Source organism: Loxodonta africana, chromosome 2 (genome assembly GCF_030014295.1).
Source record: "Loxodonta africana isolate mLoxAfr1 chromosome 2, mLoxAfr1.hap2, whole genome shotgun sequence".
Lineage (NCBI taxonomy): Eukaryota > Metazoa > Chordata > Mammalia > Proboscidea > Elephantidae > Loxodonta > Loxodonta africana.
This window is the reverse complement of record NC_087343.1, coordinates 81,678,132-81,696,665: the sequence shown is the minus strand read 5'-3', so window position 1 is coordinate 81,696,665 and position 18,534 is coordinate 81,678,132. Positions and strand designations below refer to the sequence as shown.

At 44.7% G+C, this 18,534-nt stretch overlaps 1 protein-coding gene across 10 annotated transcripts in view; it reads right to left on the bottom strand.

The window, feature by feature from the left end:
* Positions 1-13,363, bottom strand: part of PDE8B (phosphodiesterase 8B) — a 263,697-nt gene extending 250,334 nt beyond the window's left edge. For all 10 annotated transcript variants that reach the window (XM_010588229.3, XM_064273434.1, XM_064273415.1 and 7 more), the window contains exon 1: positions 13,016-13,363. In XM_010588229.3, the coding sequence (XP_010586531.2) occupies positions 13,016-13,363 (348 nt within the window). The remainder of the gene's footprint in view (positions 1-13,015) is intronic.
* Positions 13,364-18,534: the final 5,171 nt, after the last annotated feature.

The window sequence follows — 18,534 nt, the reverse complement described above, 5'->3', positions numbered from 1 at the left end:
CACTGCACACATTCTGATATGAGAGCACAATATCATCTAAGATGTATGTATTCTTGTCCCCCAACAGCCCCCCAAAAAACTGAGTGTAACCTGATCAAATCTTTAGATCTACTAGTTTCTTGCAATCACAGGAGGCAGGGAAACATGTCTGATGTACCACAGGAATGCAAAAAATAAAACGAAGAATGGGGAAAATCTACAAAACAACCAACCCAGTTTCCTCAACAAACCAAATGCAAGTAGAAAAGAGAGAGAAGGATGCGGAACCTATAGATTAAAGGAGACTTAGGAGACATATCACTCATTTACAATAAGTGGACATTATTTAGATACCAACAAACTTAAAAATAATTTATAAGTAATCATTAAATTTTCAGGTGTGAAATGGCTTTGAGACTTTTTCTTTTAAGTTCTTATACATAAAAGGAAGGAATCTTCCTTTTAAGGAGCCCTGGTGGCATAGTGGTTAAGCATTTGGCTGCTAACCAAAAGGCTGGCCGTTTGAACCCACCAGTGGCTCCTCGGGAGAAAGATGTGGTAGTCTGCTTCCATAAAGATTACAGCCTTGGAAACCCTACGGGTTGCTCTGAGTTGGAATTGATTTGGTGGCAGCCAGTTTTTATACTTAAAAGACACATACTGAAACATTTGTAGATGAAACAGAACCTAAGTGCCTCAAAGAAACTAGACACACCTCTTTAGTGCCTCTGTAGATAAAACAGCACAATGAAAGCAAGACAGTTCTGTAGAACTATCTCCGAGTCCCTAGCTGTATAATCTTGGCCAAGCCACTTCAACGCCCTGCACCTCAGCTTCCTCCCTAGCAATGTAGGGTTGGTGGCACCACCTGAGCACCTCATCGCTTCAGAACACCAAGGATCACTATGATAATTGTAACTACCAGTTATCAGAGTCGGCTCCGCCTCATGGAGACCCCACGTGTCAGTGTAGAACTGTGTTCCAGAGGGTTTCCAATGTCTGATTTTTCAGAGGTGAATCACCAAGCCTTTCTTCTGAGACACCTCCAGGTGGACTCAAACCTTCAACCTTTTAGTTAGCAGCCCAACACGTTACCACCTGCACTACCCAGGAACTCCCTGTGCTACTTACTCCCAAAGGATAAACTCTCCCTGGTCTGCTTCATCACTCCCTAATTAAACCCACTTCTCCCAAAGGATATGCATACAAGAGAAACACTAGTTCTAATTCAATTTTATGTTTCTCTCAGAACTGTGTTGTTTCAACAACGTAAACATATTCCAGCTACATGATAGGTTAAATACTTTTTTGAGCTAACCTAGAAACCAATGCCTTGTATAACATTGTTTCAATATGAAAATCCTTTCCATTACCAACTGGGGGCCTTAAAAAGTACTTTTGTCATCAGCTAAGGCCGATAGCATAGTGGTTAAGTTCAAGTCCACCAGGTGCTCCTTGGAAACTCTATGGAGCAGTTCTACCTTGTCCTATATGGTCACTATGAGTCAGAATTGACTCGATGGCAATGGGTTCGGTTTTTTTTTTTTTTTAAAGCTCAGCTCAAAACATTATTGAGCCTTCTTAAGCATCAACTGGTAGAATGGCTTCACCTTTTTTCTTGGTGAGGATCGTTGACCAGTGTTTTAAACTGTAGAACGAAGATAAGTCCCATATGACCCACAGACCACAGGTGGCTGAGGTTTGGACTGTTGGGTCATTATTTGCCTTCAAAAACTGGTACTTTTCTCCCCATTTGGCCATTGTTCTTACTTGAAGCTCCCTCACAGGAAGCCTTGGACAAAAGATCTACCTACCCTAAACTCCTGTCACCACCTTCAAGTTCCAGAACTTTAAAATTATTTGTGATTCTGACTTCAGAAAATGATATACAAACACACACACACACACATATACACCCATCCCTGTGGGATAGGTTGCTAAAAACTCTCTCATGAGTCTTCCTATAAAAATTTCCAAAATTCTGGGCCTTATTTTGGTTTTGTGACTCATATCTTTCTGTCTGAAAAAAACTGGCCTTAGATTTACAATGTATCATATCTGACAGCATCAAAAATGATGTCAATACAAGAACCAAGAGAATATATGGAAAATTATTTTAAGGCCAATTATAGACCAAGGCTTCAGGTTACAGATTTACATCAAAGAAGAATTCCACATGGAATTCAATGTACTCAACCTCTTGCGACCTTGGTTTCCTCATTGGTAAAAGAAGAATCAAAATATGTAGCTCATAGTGTTTTTAGGCAGATTAGATAAAACAATGTGTGTAATGTACTAAGCAATCCACCTCAAGATAACACCAAGGCCCCTCCCTTTAAATTCTGCCTTGCGCAGTGCCAACAGTCATGGAACCCAAACCTTCAACTTGGGCCTTTGACTGGCGAGACTCTACAGTGTCACTGGATGTAGAAATCCAATAGAAACAGACCAAAGCCATGTCTGTGGCAGGATCAAACATCTCTACATAAATCCAGTAAGTCACTTACATGGGCCAAATCAATCTACATAAAAGTATGGGAAATATTTCTCCCTCCCCCAAAAATAAAACTGCATGTTTTAAAAATTACTAAATCTAAATAACCACAATCTCATTTTAATTACCAAAATAGTAACAATAGCAACCATAAGACAATTAGCGGCCAGTCTCCGTACAGCACTTACAAAGTGCCAAGCCCTGTGTTCAGTGAAAATAATAACAATATGTTTAGGCAAAGCTTCCCTGATTTTGTATGCATGTCACACTCTCCACTCATCTCAAAACAACACTCCAGTTCAAACTAAATAGAAGGAGTGAGAGTGATATGGAAGAGAAAAAAACCTCACCCACCAGGCCTTCTGCCACCACCATCCTCTATTTATCTATAAATAACTGCAATTCCACCCTTTAGCCTTAAAGCTTGTGAGTCCACAACATGCCTTAGGGCTGGGATCTCATGGTGAAGCAACAGGGCTCAGTGGTTAACAACCTGAACACAAGATTCAGACAATCTCACATTCAAATTCCAGCCCTCACTTTGGGCAATGTATTCCACCTCTTGCTACCTGGGTTTCCTCATTTGTAAAACAAGAATTATAATATGTAGCTCATAGCGTTTTTAGGCAGATTAGATAAAACAATGGGTGTAATGTACTCAGCAAACAGCAGACATTTAAGTAACAGCTAATATTACTGTATGTATCCTATTTACCTTGATGCAAAATGTAAAACCTGTGCATGAAATTTTAATCCCTGGAAACAAAAGAACAACAACAACAACAACAAAAAACCCACGAAACATTCTTCCTTTCATTGACAGATTATCCAAAAGTAAAACAGTCTCCTGATTTTGATTATATAGCAAACAAGCTTCTTAAAGTAAACTTTCAGCAGAGTAAGATAGTTCCGTTTCAGGAACTATTTTTCTTTGGATTGTTCCTAAGGAGGCAGAACAGGGGAGGTAAAAGAAGTTGATGGTAAAGAATACTGCATCAGAATCCTAAATAAAAGCTGGCTTTTACCTGCCAAGGAGAGAAGAGAGAAAATAGACTAGGGGCCAAATCCAAAGCAGTATTTTCTATTAAAAAATAATAGGGTGGGGTCCCAATCTCCTCTGAAGAAGAGTGTCATCTTCCCTCACCCCCGACCTTGGGCTTTTAGATCAAGGTTGGAGGGGTGGGTAGAAGAAATGATAGAAACACTTGTTGAGTAGAGTCAGGATGGACCCTGAGCTGAAGATGTAGAGATCTTTACAGCAGGAACTTAGAGGTCTCCAAACAAGATAACGGGACATATGTTATTATCATTAGTCACCAGTAGGCCAAATACGAAATTGTAAACAATAAGTTAAGTGGCCATTAAAAAAACGCCATTATTTTAGACACCCATCAAAACTGGCCACCTCAATTTGACCTTATCTATCCTGGGGCATCACTAGTGATGCTGAACATCTTTTAACCCTTGTTACAGACAGCTTTTGGGGGGATGCATAGGACAGTCTCTATCTGCCCCTCTAGCTTCACTCTCCAACCTGCCCTGTTCCCCGGAAAACCTCACCTATTGGGCTCCCTCGCCCTCTGGTTTCCAGACGTGCTTGGCCAAAGGGGAGTGCTGGCAGGAGACGGAAGAAAAGGAGGAGAATGGCATGGAGGTATTTACTCCCTTGACCCCCTCCCTGCCAGGCCATGGGCCATAGTCACTGCATCACTCATTAAGGCCACAGCTTCTGGGGGCTGCCCTGTCCTGTAGGTTCCCGTGACCACTTCCTCCTCTTGCTTCTTCTAGAGTGGTAGCAGCTCCCTCTTCTTCTGGTCCTGGGGTGCCTTCACCATCCCTTGTTGATTTCCCTTCATCTCACATTTGAAAATAGCCCCTTCATAAGATTATGTTCAGCTACACCCTTTTGCAGGGTCCCTGGGTAGCACAAATGGTTAAGTGCTGGACTCCTAACCGAGAGGTTGACAGTTTGAATTCACCCAGCAGTGCCCCAGAAGAAAGGCCTAGTGATCTGCTTCCAAAAGGTCACAACCATGAAAGCCTTATGGAACAGTTCTACTCTGAAATGCACAGGGTTGCCAGGAGTTGGAATTGATGTGATAGCAAAGGGTATCAATACCCTTTTGAATGTGCAATCTGGTTCTAAATGCTGTCTAATCAGGGTGCGAGGAAGGGTTGCTTCGTTGGTCTTGCCTCATCTAGGTGCAGGGCTTACTTACAGACCTCTGATCTGGTCACTTGAGCTCTTGAAACTCAGCAGAGATGCCCAAACAGAACAGAAAGTAAACAGCTTCTGTTTCCCAGTCATAAGTCTCAACCTAGTGCAATAGCCATTGCCTTTGGAGAACACCTGAATTCTAGATTTTACCTGCCCACCTCGCCCCAAAGTATTTACCTGCTGGTTTTCCTGGTTCTGTAATCTGTAATCTGTCTCCCCAGCTGGTTCTATGGGCCTCACAGCCTCCTTCCTTTGGATTCCAGCCTTAGCTCCTGGCCAACCCAGTCCCACAGGATGTGCCCTGCCCTGGCCAACACACCCAGTCCTGCTGCAGCCTGAGCCCTGCCAGGGGTCACCAGCATGGGATTTCAGTATAGAACATTTCACTACATTCCTTTCTGGTTTGTGGACTTCTTTAACAAGGCCAGATGGGACTAGTGTAAAATGAAATGAGTGGAACTACTGAGGAAAGCAGTAATACTGGGAAAATTTGCTCATTGGCTATAATTAATGTGTTAGAAGAAGGAGGAGGGACTAATTGTGATGAAATGTGTAATGGCAGAAGGTAAATTTGGGCTTTACTAAATCAACATGCAGGACTCACTTGGCCTTACTAAACTTTATGCTTCATTTTAAAATGGGGGGGAAAAAACCCAAAAACCTGTGAAAAGCACTGACAAGAACTCCAAGAACTGAGAGCTGAATATGTGCTGGCATCATGCCATGTTCAGCCCCTGTTTTAACCTCCTCCCTCCCCTTGCAATATCCCATGAAGCAGGACATGGTCCCTCCAGGGCAGAGGCTGCTGAGGGATTGTAATGGCAAATGAAGACATCAGGACCGGGGAACTCAACAGGATAATAGGGGAGACTGAACCTCAAGAAACCAGAGCCTATGCTATTCCCATTCAAAGATTTTTCAGCCCCTGCCAGTCAAACTTGGAGGCTCAGAATTTGATTTAATGAATGGACATGGTACGTTTCCCATATAAAGGAAGAACTAAGATGGAGGCAGAGGTATAGCTGCTGTTGTGTACAGTCGAGTAGATTCTGACCATAGCAACCCTCTATGACAGAGTGGAATGGCCCCCATAGGGTTTCCTAGGCTGTAATCTTTATGGGAGCAGATTACCAGGTCTTTTCTCCAGCACAGGCACCGGTGGGCTCAAGCCGCCACTTGGTTAGCAGCCGAGCACTTAACGATTGCACCACCAGTGCTCCTTTAGAGGTATGATTAGTATTCCAAATACATGCAATGCTAGCAGTGGCCCGACCTAATTCATCTGGTTAATGAGTTTCCAAGGAGTACCTGGTGGATTTGAACTGCTGATCTGTTGGTTAGCAGACATAGTGCTTAACCACTACGCCACCAGGGTTTCCAGTTAACAGGCAAGTCAATTTAATTTAGATAAAGCAGTGGTTCTCAAAGTGTGGTCCCCAGACCAACAGCACTAGCATCTCCTGGCAGCTTGTTAGAAATCTAAATTCTCAGGGCCACTCAAGAGCTACTAAATTACAGACTCCAGGAGCGGGGCACAGGAATCTTTAACAAGCCCTCCAGATGATTCTGATGTACACTAAAATTTGAGAAGAACCAATTTAGACAATGTTATGGATTGAATTATGTCTCCCCAAAATATGTGTTGTAAATTTTAACCCCTACGCCTATAGTTATAATCCCATCTGGGAATGGGTTGTCTTTGGTATGTCAATAAGGAAAGATTAGTGTAGGGTATATCTTGAGTTAATCTCTTTTGAGATACAAAAGGGATTAAACAAGAGAGCAGAGAAGACATGGGAGAAGAGAGATGCCACGCTGCCTGAAGATCACCTAGGAGCAGAAGCTCTGGGAGACGGGAACCTTCCTCCAGGGCTAACAGAGAGAGAGCCTTCCCCAAAAGGAAGCAGCCTGAATTCAGATTTCCAGCCTCCTAAACTTTGAGAGGAAAACCTGTTGGCATAGTGGTTAAGAGCTACGGCTGTGAAGCAAAAGGTCAGCAGTTTGAATCCACCAGGTGCTCCTTGGAAACTCTATGACGCAGTTCTACTCTGTCCTCTACGGTCACTATGAGTCAGAATCAACTCGATGGCAATGAGTTTTTTGTTTTGTCTTGTTTAAACTATGAGAAAATAAATTTGTTTGTTAAAGCCACCCACCTGTGGTATTTCTGTTACAGCAGCCCTAGATAACTAAGACAGAATTTGGTACCAGAAGAGTGAGGTGCTGCTCTAACAGGTAGAAGCAGTTTGGGAGTTGGGTAATGGGTGGAGACTGGAGGAGTTTTAGGGTGGAGCCCTGATGGTGCAGCGGTTAAGAGCTATGGCTGCTAACCAAAAGATCAGCAGTTCAAATCCATCAGCTGCTCCTTGGAAACCCTATGGGGCAGGTCTACCCTGTCCTGTAGGGTTGTTTTGAGTCAGAATCAACTCAATGGCAACAGATTTTTTAATAGTAATAAGGTTGCTATGAGTTGGAATCAACAGGTTTTCTGGTTTTTAATAGTAAAAGCTGAGATTGCCTTGAAGAGACTGTTGGTAGAATTACGGATATCAACAGTAATTCTGGTGAGGGCTCAGAAGGAAGTGAGGAGAGCTATAGAGAAGTCTCTATCATCTTAGAGAATACATATGGCACCAGCAACAGAATGTTGCTAGGTGTGGATGTTAAACGTGCTTCTGGTGGAGCTTTAAAAGAAAATGATAAACAAGTAATTGGACAATGGAGGAAGGGCGATGCTTTCTATGTAGTGGCAAAGAACTTGCCTGAATTATTTTCAAATGTTTGGTGGAAGGTAAAATTTTTAAGTGATTAACTGGGATATCTGGCTGATGAGATTTCTAAGCAAGATCTTAAAGAGGCCACCTGGTTTCTCCTTGCCTCTTACAGTAAAAGGTGAGAGGAAAGAGATGGACTTAAAAATGAACAGTACAAAATGAAAACAGAACTTACCAAGATTTGGAAAATTCTGTAGTACAAACTAAGGACACGCATTCCAGAATGTTTACAAAGGATGGAGCTACACAATGTTTTGCTAGAGAGATAAAGCCTGTGACTGATGGATCTAACCAACTAACACAGCAGAAAACCAATCAGTTTATACTGAAGGAGACAGAGAAAGAATGAAAGGAAAGAATGCTGTCTGCCTCTTGGAATTCTACAGGCCAGAAACAGGCCAAAGGAGCTATGTCTGTTGTACTCCAAGAAAAGAAAAGGATCATGTCTGGGGAAGCTTGAAGATCAGCAGAACTGTTCGAAGGAGCATGAGAAGCAGGGCCTTCTTGGTTTCAAAAGGGGGAGCCACAGTCTCCTGCATCTCAAAGCGTGGGGCCACAGCCTCCTAGGTTTCAGAGTCGGATCTTTACCAACTTGGTTCCAGAGTGTGGGGCTCCATTAACGTGTGCCGGGAGGATGGGGCTGATGCCCAAAGCTGAGAAGGTAGGGCTGCCATGCCCACGGGACGGAAGAACAGGGCCTGCCAGGCTGAGGGGATAGAGTTGACACTCAGACTAGAAGGATGGGGCCACCTAAAGCCAAGGGAGCAGAGTTGCCACCCATGAGGGCCTGGAAGGTAGAGCTGAAGCCCAGGCTCAAGGGGCCTCCACCCAGAATCCAGAGGGCATGGCAAATATTTAAGAGTCTGGAGGGTGGGACCATCGCCTAGATGGTCTCAGAGAACAGAGGATTATTTTCAAGTCTTGAGAGCTAATGTAGTTTGTTCTGCCAGGTCTTGGATTTGTTTGGTGCCCATTAGCCCTTCTTTCCCTCCAATTGCTTCCACTTGTAATGGAAATGTCTACCTTGTGCCTGTTCTGCCACTGTATTTTATAAAGAGATGACTTGTATTCTAGATTTCACAGGGTCACAGACGAAGAGGAATTTTTCCCCAGGATGGAATATGCCTAAGTCTTACCATATTTGATTTAGATGACGCAGAAGATGAAATGATTTTGGACTTGGAGTTGATCTAAGACTTTTGGGATGATGTGATGGGGCGAATGTGCTTTGCATGTGGCAAGGACATGAAATTTGGGGGCCAGAGGTTGGAATGTCATGGATTGAATTATGTTCCCAAAAATTATGTCTTGTAAATTCTAACCTCTACGCCTATGGTTATAATCCCATTTGGGAATGGATTGTCTCTGTTATGTTAATGAGGCAGGGTTAATATAGGGTATGTCTTGAGTTAATCTCTTTTGAGATATAAAAGAAATTAAACAAGCAAGCAGAGGAGACATGGGGTAAAATAGATGCCAAGACACATGGAGATCTCCAAAGAACCAGGAAGCAGAAGCTTAAGAGAGAAGGACTTTCCTCCAGAGCCAACAGAGAGAGAAAGCCTTCCCCTAGAGCTGACACTCTGAATTCAGACTTCTAGCCTCCTAAATTGTGAGAAAATAAATTTCTGTCTGTTAAATCCATCCACTTGTGATATTTCTGTTACAGTAGCACTAGATAACTAAGACAGACAGCAAACAAAAATAACTTTTTCCAAAATAGTTCCACTCCCTCCTCCAAATGTGATCTTATTAATCATTTACCATAAGGTCAGAAAATATCAATTTATTTTCACTTTATATAGACAATTCTGGGTTATCCTCACTGATTCTGGAAAGCCATGGTATGGATAATGTAGAAGCCATTTTTAATGGATTTAGGCGCATCCTTTTACAAGAGATTTACTCTCTTCATTAGGCTTGGCTTACCAAACTTTATGAATATTCTCTGGGTCCCTAATACCTGACACAAATATTAGCTGAGTGAATAAATGAGAACAATAAATGGAGGAGGAAGGGTGAGTTGATGATCTGCCTATCAGCACAAAATCATTTGGGGAATAACAAACTCCTGTGCCTGATCCACAAAATGGTGAACCTACACAGAGGGAGCCGCAAGTTGACTGTACTGTCAACAAAGACTCTTCTCTACAACTACCTAGCTCCCTAGTCTAGGATGCCTTCCAAGCAGCCACAGCTGGTATGAGAAAAGACGACTTGTAAGAATCCCTGATTCTTCCCAGTGAGAAGTTCAACATCTCCTCTGAGAATTTCTGAACAAGAATTACAAAACTGGCACAGTATCAGGAGTGAGCATTCTGCAGGATTTTCTAGTTGAAGCACTATTTATAAAAAGGCAAGCAAGAAGACAAATTGCTAGGAAGTTGCATTTTTACAGCAATTTGTGGAGACAAATCTAAACTTCTTACCAGAAATGGAAACCCATATGATATCACTGTACTGCATATGAATTATTAATATTTATAATCCTTTTTTTTCCAAATTAGGTATGCAAGAAGGTTCCTGTTGACATCATGTTTGACATCATAATGCTTCATCATTCTAAAAGCTTAGTGAGATGAATTATTGCTAGAAAAAAGAGGGAGCAATCAAGCACACATTTTTGCACTCTGGGGAATACCAGACACCAAGTGGATAATGAGAATACGGTTTATAATTAATGTATGGGGGGGGGATTACAACCCACTACCACTGTAAACAGGACCAAATGGCAGAGACTTTGATTTCACAGCTGAGTGTTTTGGAAATGGGGTGGGAGGGGAGTAGCTAGCAACTATCTCAACAATCTTAAGGTAGAAGAACTCTTCACTCTAAAAAGAAATGAAAGTGAAGTTTTTATGCAACTGTCTCATCTACAAAAGGGCAAAGAATATGTGAACTTTAAGATTGGAAAAGATAATATGACACTGAGTCACAGGTCCTATAAGGCTACTCTTAAATATATTTAGAGAAATTCTGAGCCAATAATTCTGTATATTTCTGGCCTCGAATTTAATTTCAAATACGTAGTTCCTAAGATCCACCCAGTGCAAATCAGTGTTAAGTCACTAAACCAACACTTTTATTTTTAAAATGAGTTGGAGCCCTGCTGGCATAGTGGTTAAGAGCTATGGCTGCTAACCGAAAGGTTGGCAGTTCAAATCCACTAGCCGCTCTTTGGAAACCCTGTGGGGCAGTTCTACTCTGTCCGATAGGGTCACTATGAGTTGGAATTGACTTAATGGCACCTAACAACAACAGTAATGAGTTGGAATGAATTAAGTTCTTATTTGGGAACCTTGCTGATAAAGAAAAGTGAGTTAAATTCCTACCCAGGTCAAGCCTTTTAACACTTAAGCCAAGTAGCGAAGAGATTTATACAAAGTTTAGGCTAGCTGCTAATAATTGGGACTCATTTTCCCTCCAATTTTAACTCCATTTGGTCTCAAAGCAGCCTCTTGAGGGAAGTCTTAAAACACAGAGAATAGGTTCATTCATTATTCTTTCTTTCATGGGACAAACATGCAGTAGCTACAGTTGCCAGGTACTAAATTGGGATTCTTGCTACTCTGAAAGGCAATACACAAAATCTCTTGACCAAGGGAAAAAAGTGTCACAGAGTTCATGAGCTGTAACCGTTCTGAATTACTGCTTCATGTCTTTAATTTTCTTTTTCAACAAGAATGCAAAAGGACAGTCTTTATTCATAACATCCAAATTTAATTATTTCACCAAATACAATTATTTTCACCCCCTGAAATTGCCCCTAACGCTAATTTTATATTAACTGGTGGGGGCCGGGGCTTGGCAAAGCAATAGTATCTGCTTTGGCATATGCCTCTGCGACAAATGTATAAATGGTAGGTTGAGGCTATCATGGTTGGTAGAAGGTCATCAAAAATGAGAGAAACCTTCCATGAAATGACACGACAGCTGAAACATACCAGTTGGTATGAACTCAAACATACCAGTGATCATGAAGATGGCTCAGGACTGGGCAGCATTTTGTTCTGTTATTCATAAGGTCGCCATGAATCAGAGACAACTCAAAGGCAGCTAACAACTGTCATGAATCCAGGTCTCTAGGCTTTGACTATTCTACCCTAACGTCACACCCTTAATATTTTAGAGGAGAAACCTTAGTAGCTGCCCAGTAAATGGTATTATTTATTATCATGATGATTGTAATTATTACAAGAGAAACACTGCAACTAAAAATAAATACCAGGCAAGCTTCATGTTGAAAAATCAGATGCTGTTTAAAATTTTTAAGTTCATTATAAGAAGCCTTTTGGTCTTCAAGACTGAAGGCCATCCTTTAACTACACTGCCCCCAGCCCTGACTTCATCCAGTGAAGACCAGTGAACCTTCCTCACACTAGGCCAATTGTTAAACAACTTTCTCAACTATTGTATATACAACTGTGTCTTTGCCACAGAATCAATGCAATAGTTCCTAGTAATCTACTGATCATGTAAAATCGGTGATTCAATCAAACATTAAGTGCCATGGAAATGCAGTTTTTTCCTCCACGCAGCGGGGTGTGCCATTGTTATTCTGTTTGCCATAAGGAAAAAAAGCCCCGTGCCCAGATTTACACAATGAAAACCCTCCTGGATTTTTTTTTTTTTTTTTTTTGAGAACACACTGTTCTCTGTGAAAATAATCACTTTTCTTCTGTCACTAAGAAATAATTAGTGAAAGCTTTAATGACTAATTAAAAAAATTTTATTATTATTATTTTTTTACATTTCCTCAAAATCCCTCTCCCCTGAAAGATCAGAAAAATATATGCAGAATCTTCATCCTCAGACACCTCCACTGGACTGGCAACCACTCTACCTCACTGAAGCTCAGCTGCGCCTTCAAGCTCACGGCCCGGTTCCCTGAATGATGTCTAGGACCCAGCCAGCCCAAGGAAAAGCTAAACTGACAAACAACAGGTTCCACTCTGGTCATCTTCCTCCATCCCCTTCCTACACTTCTCCGCAACACATATGCAAACACCCTTATTCATTCACAAATCCCCACGCTCAGTTCCTGTGGCTGAGAGACTTCATGCAGCCTGGCTGGTTTCCCCAGGTAAAAAATCTGAATACAGGGCACTGCCCGATCTGTGCACCAGTGCTGCACCAGTCACCTATAAGGCATGCAAATTCAGCCCGGAGCTCAAATTTCATTCAATTCGACTCGCCGTGGAGTGCTCTCAATGACACCCCCGCCCCTCCTGCAAAAACCCAGCCACAGCCGTCCCCCTTTCAATGAGAAATCGGCCAGCCCAGCTGCTTTCTATTGCGCTCCCTTCTCTACCTGGTCCCCCAGAACCAGTTTAGGTCGCTCCCAGCCTCCTTCCGGGAATCTTTTTCTGCTCACATTTCCTGGGCCCTGACCACCCCCACAAATGAAAAGTAAACTCCTCCTTACTGACAACATCCCCAAACCGACCACTTAACGGCTACTCAACTCTGCCGAAGCCCCCTACCCGGGACAGCCCGGCCGGGACGGGGCGGGAGGCCCCCCACCAGCCTGTGCCGGCGCTTGGCATTTACCTTGACGCTGGTGTAGCTGGTCTGAGTCTCGGCCTCAGCGCTGCTGCAGCAGTGTCGACTCCGGCCCCTGCAGGTGGTCGCGGCGGGGGCTGCGGAGCCCGCGCTGCTGCTGCTGCCGCCGCTGCCCAGCTCGGCGCGGGCCCTGCGGACGCGGGCGTTGCCGGGGGGTCCGGATGCGCGGCTCGGGGGGATGGCGTCGGCGGCGTCGGTCTGGACGAAGAGGCCGTGCAGAGGTGCCGCGGGGCCCTGCGACACGCTGGTGGTCTGGCGGGGCGAGTTGGACTCGTCCGAGTCCCGGCAGTAGATCACGCCGCTCTGCGAGACGTGGATGCTGGGGGCGCAGCCCATCCCTCGGCCGGGCTCCCCTGCGCGCCTGCCCGCGCCCCGGGCTGCCCGGACCGAGCGAACCCGCTGCCACCTGCGGTGAGGGGGCGAGCTCCTAGGCGGCGGCGGCGGCGCCCGAACTGCGCGCCCCACGGCCTGTGTGGCTGCCGCTCCGTCGGGCTCGCCGCGGCGCCCCCAGTCGAGCCTCCGGGGGCCACGCGCGTCACCCCAACTTTCCCTTCTGGGCCATCTTCTTCCCCGAACGGGGGAGCGCGCACACACAGCGCCCCACGCGCATCGGTGGCCGCCACCCTCCCCGCTGCGGCGCCCCAAACACGCTCCCCGCGCCTCCGCCTTCCCCTCCTCCCTCAGCTCGGTCCGCGCCGCCGCCCAGCTCGACCTCGCAGGGCTCCTGCGCCCGCGGCCCCGGGCGAGGGCGCCCCGCCTGGCTGCCTGCCTGCACCTGCTTCCCCGCTTTCAGTCCGCGCCGTCTCCCTCGCTCCCTCCTCCCTCTCCTCCTTCCTCCTCAGGTGCCCCTCGCTCCGCAGCCGCCGCCGCTCCGGTCCCACTGCGCCCGTCAGCCCCGCCCGCCGCTGGGCTCGGCCCACGGGCCCGGGGCCCCTCTGCGCTGCAGCTGGCGCCACGCCTCGGCGCCCTCCTCCTTCCCCGCTGTCCGGAGGCCTCGTCCTTTCTGCACCCCTTCCCCAGGCCGCCCTCCACTGCCGCAGCTCCTCTTCCCGCCGCGGCACACACCCCTGGCCCGGCCCTGAGGGGCTGTATAGCAAGAGTGTTAATCGGTAGCACCGCAATTAACCTCTAGCGCTTCGGGATCCCGTTTTAACACATCCCTGAACAAAACAACTGGACTGGCCCTCCTCCCGAAATAGTATGGGATCCCACAGCCAAGGCCCACCTATCTAACTGGCTTTCAGAGAGTTAAGGCGAGACCTCACTCATACTTCTGTGGTACAGTCCTCGCCTCCTCTTTCCCCCCCTCACATGGACTCTGAAGGCTGAGTTGGATGGCGACCCGCCTTCAGAAGAAGGCTGTTCTGCGTCTACTCATCTTTTGGAGGGGCATCAGGTTCATGCCAAGGGATGCGACGCCTTGCAGAGGAAGCATTCCTTCAACACAAAAATTCCCCCAAGAGCCAAGGGAGAGCAGAAAGAAGCTAGCCCGTTCAGGTGGTTCTTGGCTTCCGCCCCCCGGAATTTTCCCCTCTTCCTGGGTGTCACTAAATTTTCACCCTGGCTTCTACCCCATTGTAAACTTCCATTGTAAACTGCTCTTCCTCATACTCTGGGCTGGGACAGTCAAAAATGCTCTCCCTCACTCCCCTTAGTGAGGCTAAGCTCTCTCAGGAAGAGTAACAGTACCTTTAGCAGCAAGGCTGCTGTTCATCCGTCCCCTGATAATGAATCGGCTACACCACTGCCCATTCATTCACTGATTTCTTCAGTATTTCCTGCCTCCTGCCACAATGGTACAGGGGAGATAAAGAGATGGGCTAAGAAAGGACTCTGCCTAGAATTGCTGTAAGCGCGGGAACAAGAACGCAAGGAGTTATAATAAAAATCACAAATTAAGTGTCCAATTTGAAATCATTTCTTGGGTTCTTTCCCTCCTTTTTCTTCTCATTTAGTCTACTCTCAGAGTGACTGAATGAAGACTCAAGTGACTGCTTCTAATAGTCACAGAAAGAAACAGGGTGTCACCCCAAATCCCAAATGCAGATATAAAGGAGGGGAATAATCAGTCCAACCTTATTCTCCTGTCTTTGCTTCTTAGTTTATACAGCATTCCCACTTCTCCCTCTCTCTTTTTTTTCATGACATGAAAAAGCCCATCTCCAGTTATTCCAGAAAAAGTCTGCACTATATTTTCTAATGAACAGGTAAACTGTTCATAAAATTTCTGTCATAGATTGGGTTTCCCTAGAAGCAGATTCGGAGATGGTGCTCAGCTGGCAGGAGGTTTATTAGGATGTGCTCTCAGAATCAACAGCTGTGGAAGGCAAGGAAGGAAGGCTGGCGGGACTGGGCAGAGGGAGAGGTTCAGTTAGGATGCAGTCTCCGTGAAGGCCTCAAGCTAACCTACAGGGGGAGATCTGAAGCTAGGGTGATGCTTCAGAGTTGTCCTGAGCTGGAGCTAGGAGGAAGGCCTTTATACCCCACATGAATCAGTCATTACATGCAGGCCAGCTCAGTGACCTTGAGCAAGGTGGCTCTCTTCAGCTAAGGCAATTCCCTTAAGAGACTGACAGCTGAGCAGTCTGCTTTCTGCTGGCAGCACTCCCAGCATCTGAGGGGAGGAAGTCCTTCTTTGTTGAAGGAGGATCTTGCATCATAGCTTCCACCACAATTCCCTACCAAGCTACCAGGGGCCCATGCTTCCTTGCCCCAAGCCATGCCAATAAAAACACCCATTAAAGGTTGGAGAGGGATGCTGATGAGGAAGGAGCTACTTGGATCAGGTGGACACTTGAGTCTATGTTGGCATCTCCTGCCTGGAGGGGAGATGAGAGGGTAGAGGGGGTTAGAAGCTGGCAAAATGGACATGAAAAGAGAGACTGGAAGGAGGGAGCAGGCTGTCTCATTGGGGGGAGAATAACTGGGAGTATGTAGTAAGGTGTATATAAGTTTTTATGTGAGAGACTGACTTGATTTGTAAACTTTCACTTAAAGTACAATAAAAATTATTTTTTTTAAAAAAAAAGAACACCCATTAAATGGTTGAGACTGAGATATGGTGACAGTCATTCATTAGACATAGTCCTAAGCCTGATGGCTGCCATCTGCCCGACTTCCAAGGGACCATTCAGGACCTGGGCAAACAACATAAAGAGTTTAAGCTACAAAAGCACTAGTCTCCATACCAATCTCTGATATAATGTTAAAGTCATGAGTTAATCATTCCTAAAACTTAACTGGAGCCCTAGTAGCGCAGTGGTTAAGAGCTTAGCTGCTAACCAAAAGGTCAGCAGTTTGAATCTGCCAGCCACTCTATGGAAACCCTATGGAGCAGTTCTACTGTGCCCTATAGGGTTGCTATGAGTCGGAATTGACTCGATGGAAATGGATTTTTGTTGTTGTTGTCACTAGCTGATCCAACAGAATGTGGAAATTATGGAACATGATCATTAATATCACACACAAGTAAAATTTTGCTGAAGATCATTCAAAAGCAGCTGCAGCAGTGCATCAACAGGGAGTTGCCAGAAATTCAAGCCAGATTCAGAAGAGGACATGGAACCAGGGATATTGTTGCTGATGTCAGATAGATCCTGGCTGAAAGCAGAGAATACCAGAAAGATAGTTAACTGTGTTTTATTGACTATGCAAAGGCATTCGACTGTGTGGATCCTAACAAATTATGGATAATATTGTGAAGAATGGTAATTCCAGAACACTTAATTGTACTCATGAGGAACCTGTACATAGATCAAGACACAGTCGTTTGAACAGAACAAGGGGATATTGCGTGGTTTAAAGTCAGGAAAGGTGTGCGTCAGGCCTGTATCCTTTCACCATACTTATTCAATCTGTATGCTGAACAAATAATCCGAGAAGCTGGATGATATGAACAAGAATGGGGCATTAGGATTGCAGTAAAACTCTTTATGCAGACAACACAACCTTGCTTGCAGAAAGTGAAGAGGACTTGAAGCACTTGCTGATGAAGGTCAAAGACCACAGCCTTCTGTATGAATTACACCTCACCATAAAGAAAAGAAAAATCATCAGAACTGGACCACTAACCAACATCATGATAAACAGAGAAAAGATTGAAGTTGTCAAGGATTTCATTTGAGTTGGCTCCAAAATCAACACCCATGGAAGCAGCAGTCAAGAAATCAAATGACACATTTCACTGGGCAAATCTGCTGCAAAAACCTCTTTAAAGTGTTAAAAAGCAAAGATGTCACCTTGAAGACCAAAGGCGCACCTGACCCAAGCCTGGTGTTTTCAATTGCCTCATATGCATGTGAAAGCTGGACAGCAAATAAGGAAGACAAAGAAGAATTGATGCCTTTGAATATTAAAGAGTATTAAATATACCCTGAACTGCCAAAAGAACAAACAAATCTATCTTGAAAGAAGTACAGCCAGAATGTACCTTAGAAGAAAGGATGGTGAGACTATGTCTCACATACTTTGGACATGTTATCAGGAGGAATCAGTTCCTGGAGAAGGACATCATGGTTGGTAAAATAGAGGGTCAGCAAAAAAGAGGAAGACGCTCGATGAGATGGATTGACACAGTGGCTGTAACAATGGGCTCAAGCATAACAAGAATTGTGAGGATGGCGCAGGACTGGGCAGTATTTTGTTGTACACAGAGTTGCTATGCTTTGGAACCGACTTGACAGCACCTAACAACAACAATAGCTGAAATGTTGGTGGTTGGAACCCACCAAGAGGTAGCTTGGAAGACAGGTCTGGTGATCTGCTTCTGAAATGGCACAGCCTTGAAAACCCTATGGAGCACAGTTGTACTCTGCATACTTTGGGTCGCTATGAGTTGGAATTGACTTAATTGCAAGCAACAACCTCAACAAATGTATGACTGCCTTAAATATGCCCATTTAAACCGTTATACTTTATAAAGCTTCCAAAGGCAGCCTTAACATTTTGAAATTTACAGCCGTGCTAATTTTCTTGCCACATATCTATTTCAGAGTTTTCTCTAGGAATGTGGTTTCTCTGATGAAAACCACCCAGAGAAGAAAAAGGATCAGTCACTCTCTGAGGCTTTTGAAGGAAAGACAAATTACAATCAGTCTTCTGGTGGAGAACATTAAGGGCTGAATCATGAAGATACAAACCACCCAGAAACAAATTCAGATTGAACTCTATATTTTTAAAAACGATTAAACCTTGAGAGAATAGATAACCTCAAGGTAGCTATGGAATAAGACCAGGCCCTTTTAGGACATTTATTGAATATTTCATTTTGGAATCAAGGTCTTTCACCAAATTTGACTTCTCTGCAGGAATAGGAGAGAGGAGGGATGCTCTAGATGTAAATCTTTCCTTCCACTCCCAGTGCAGCCAGTAGTTTCAATACCTTCCTTAGACACAGCTTCCACTGCCAACTCTGGCTTAGTGAAAGGAAAAAATACTGTATCCCTATAATCTCCACCAAGTGTTCTCAGTGGGAATGTGTAACATACCCCCATTGCTGGCACAGATTG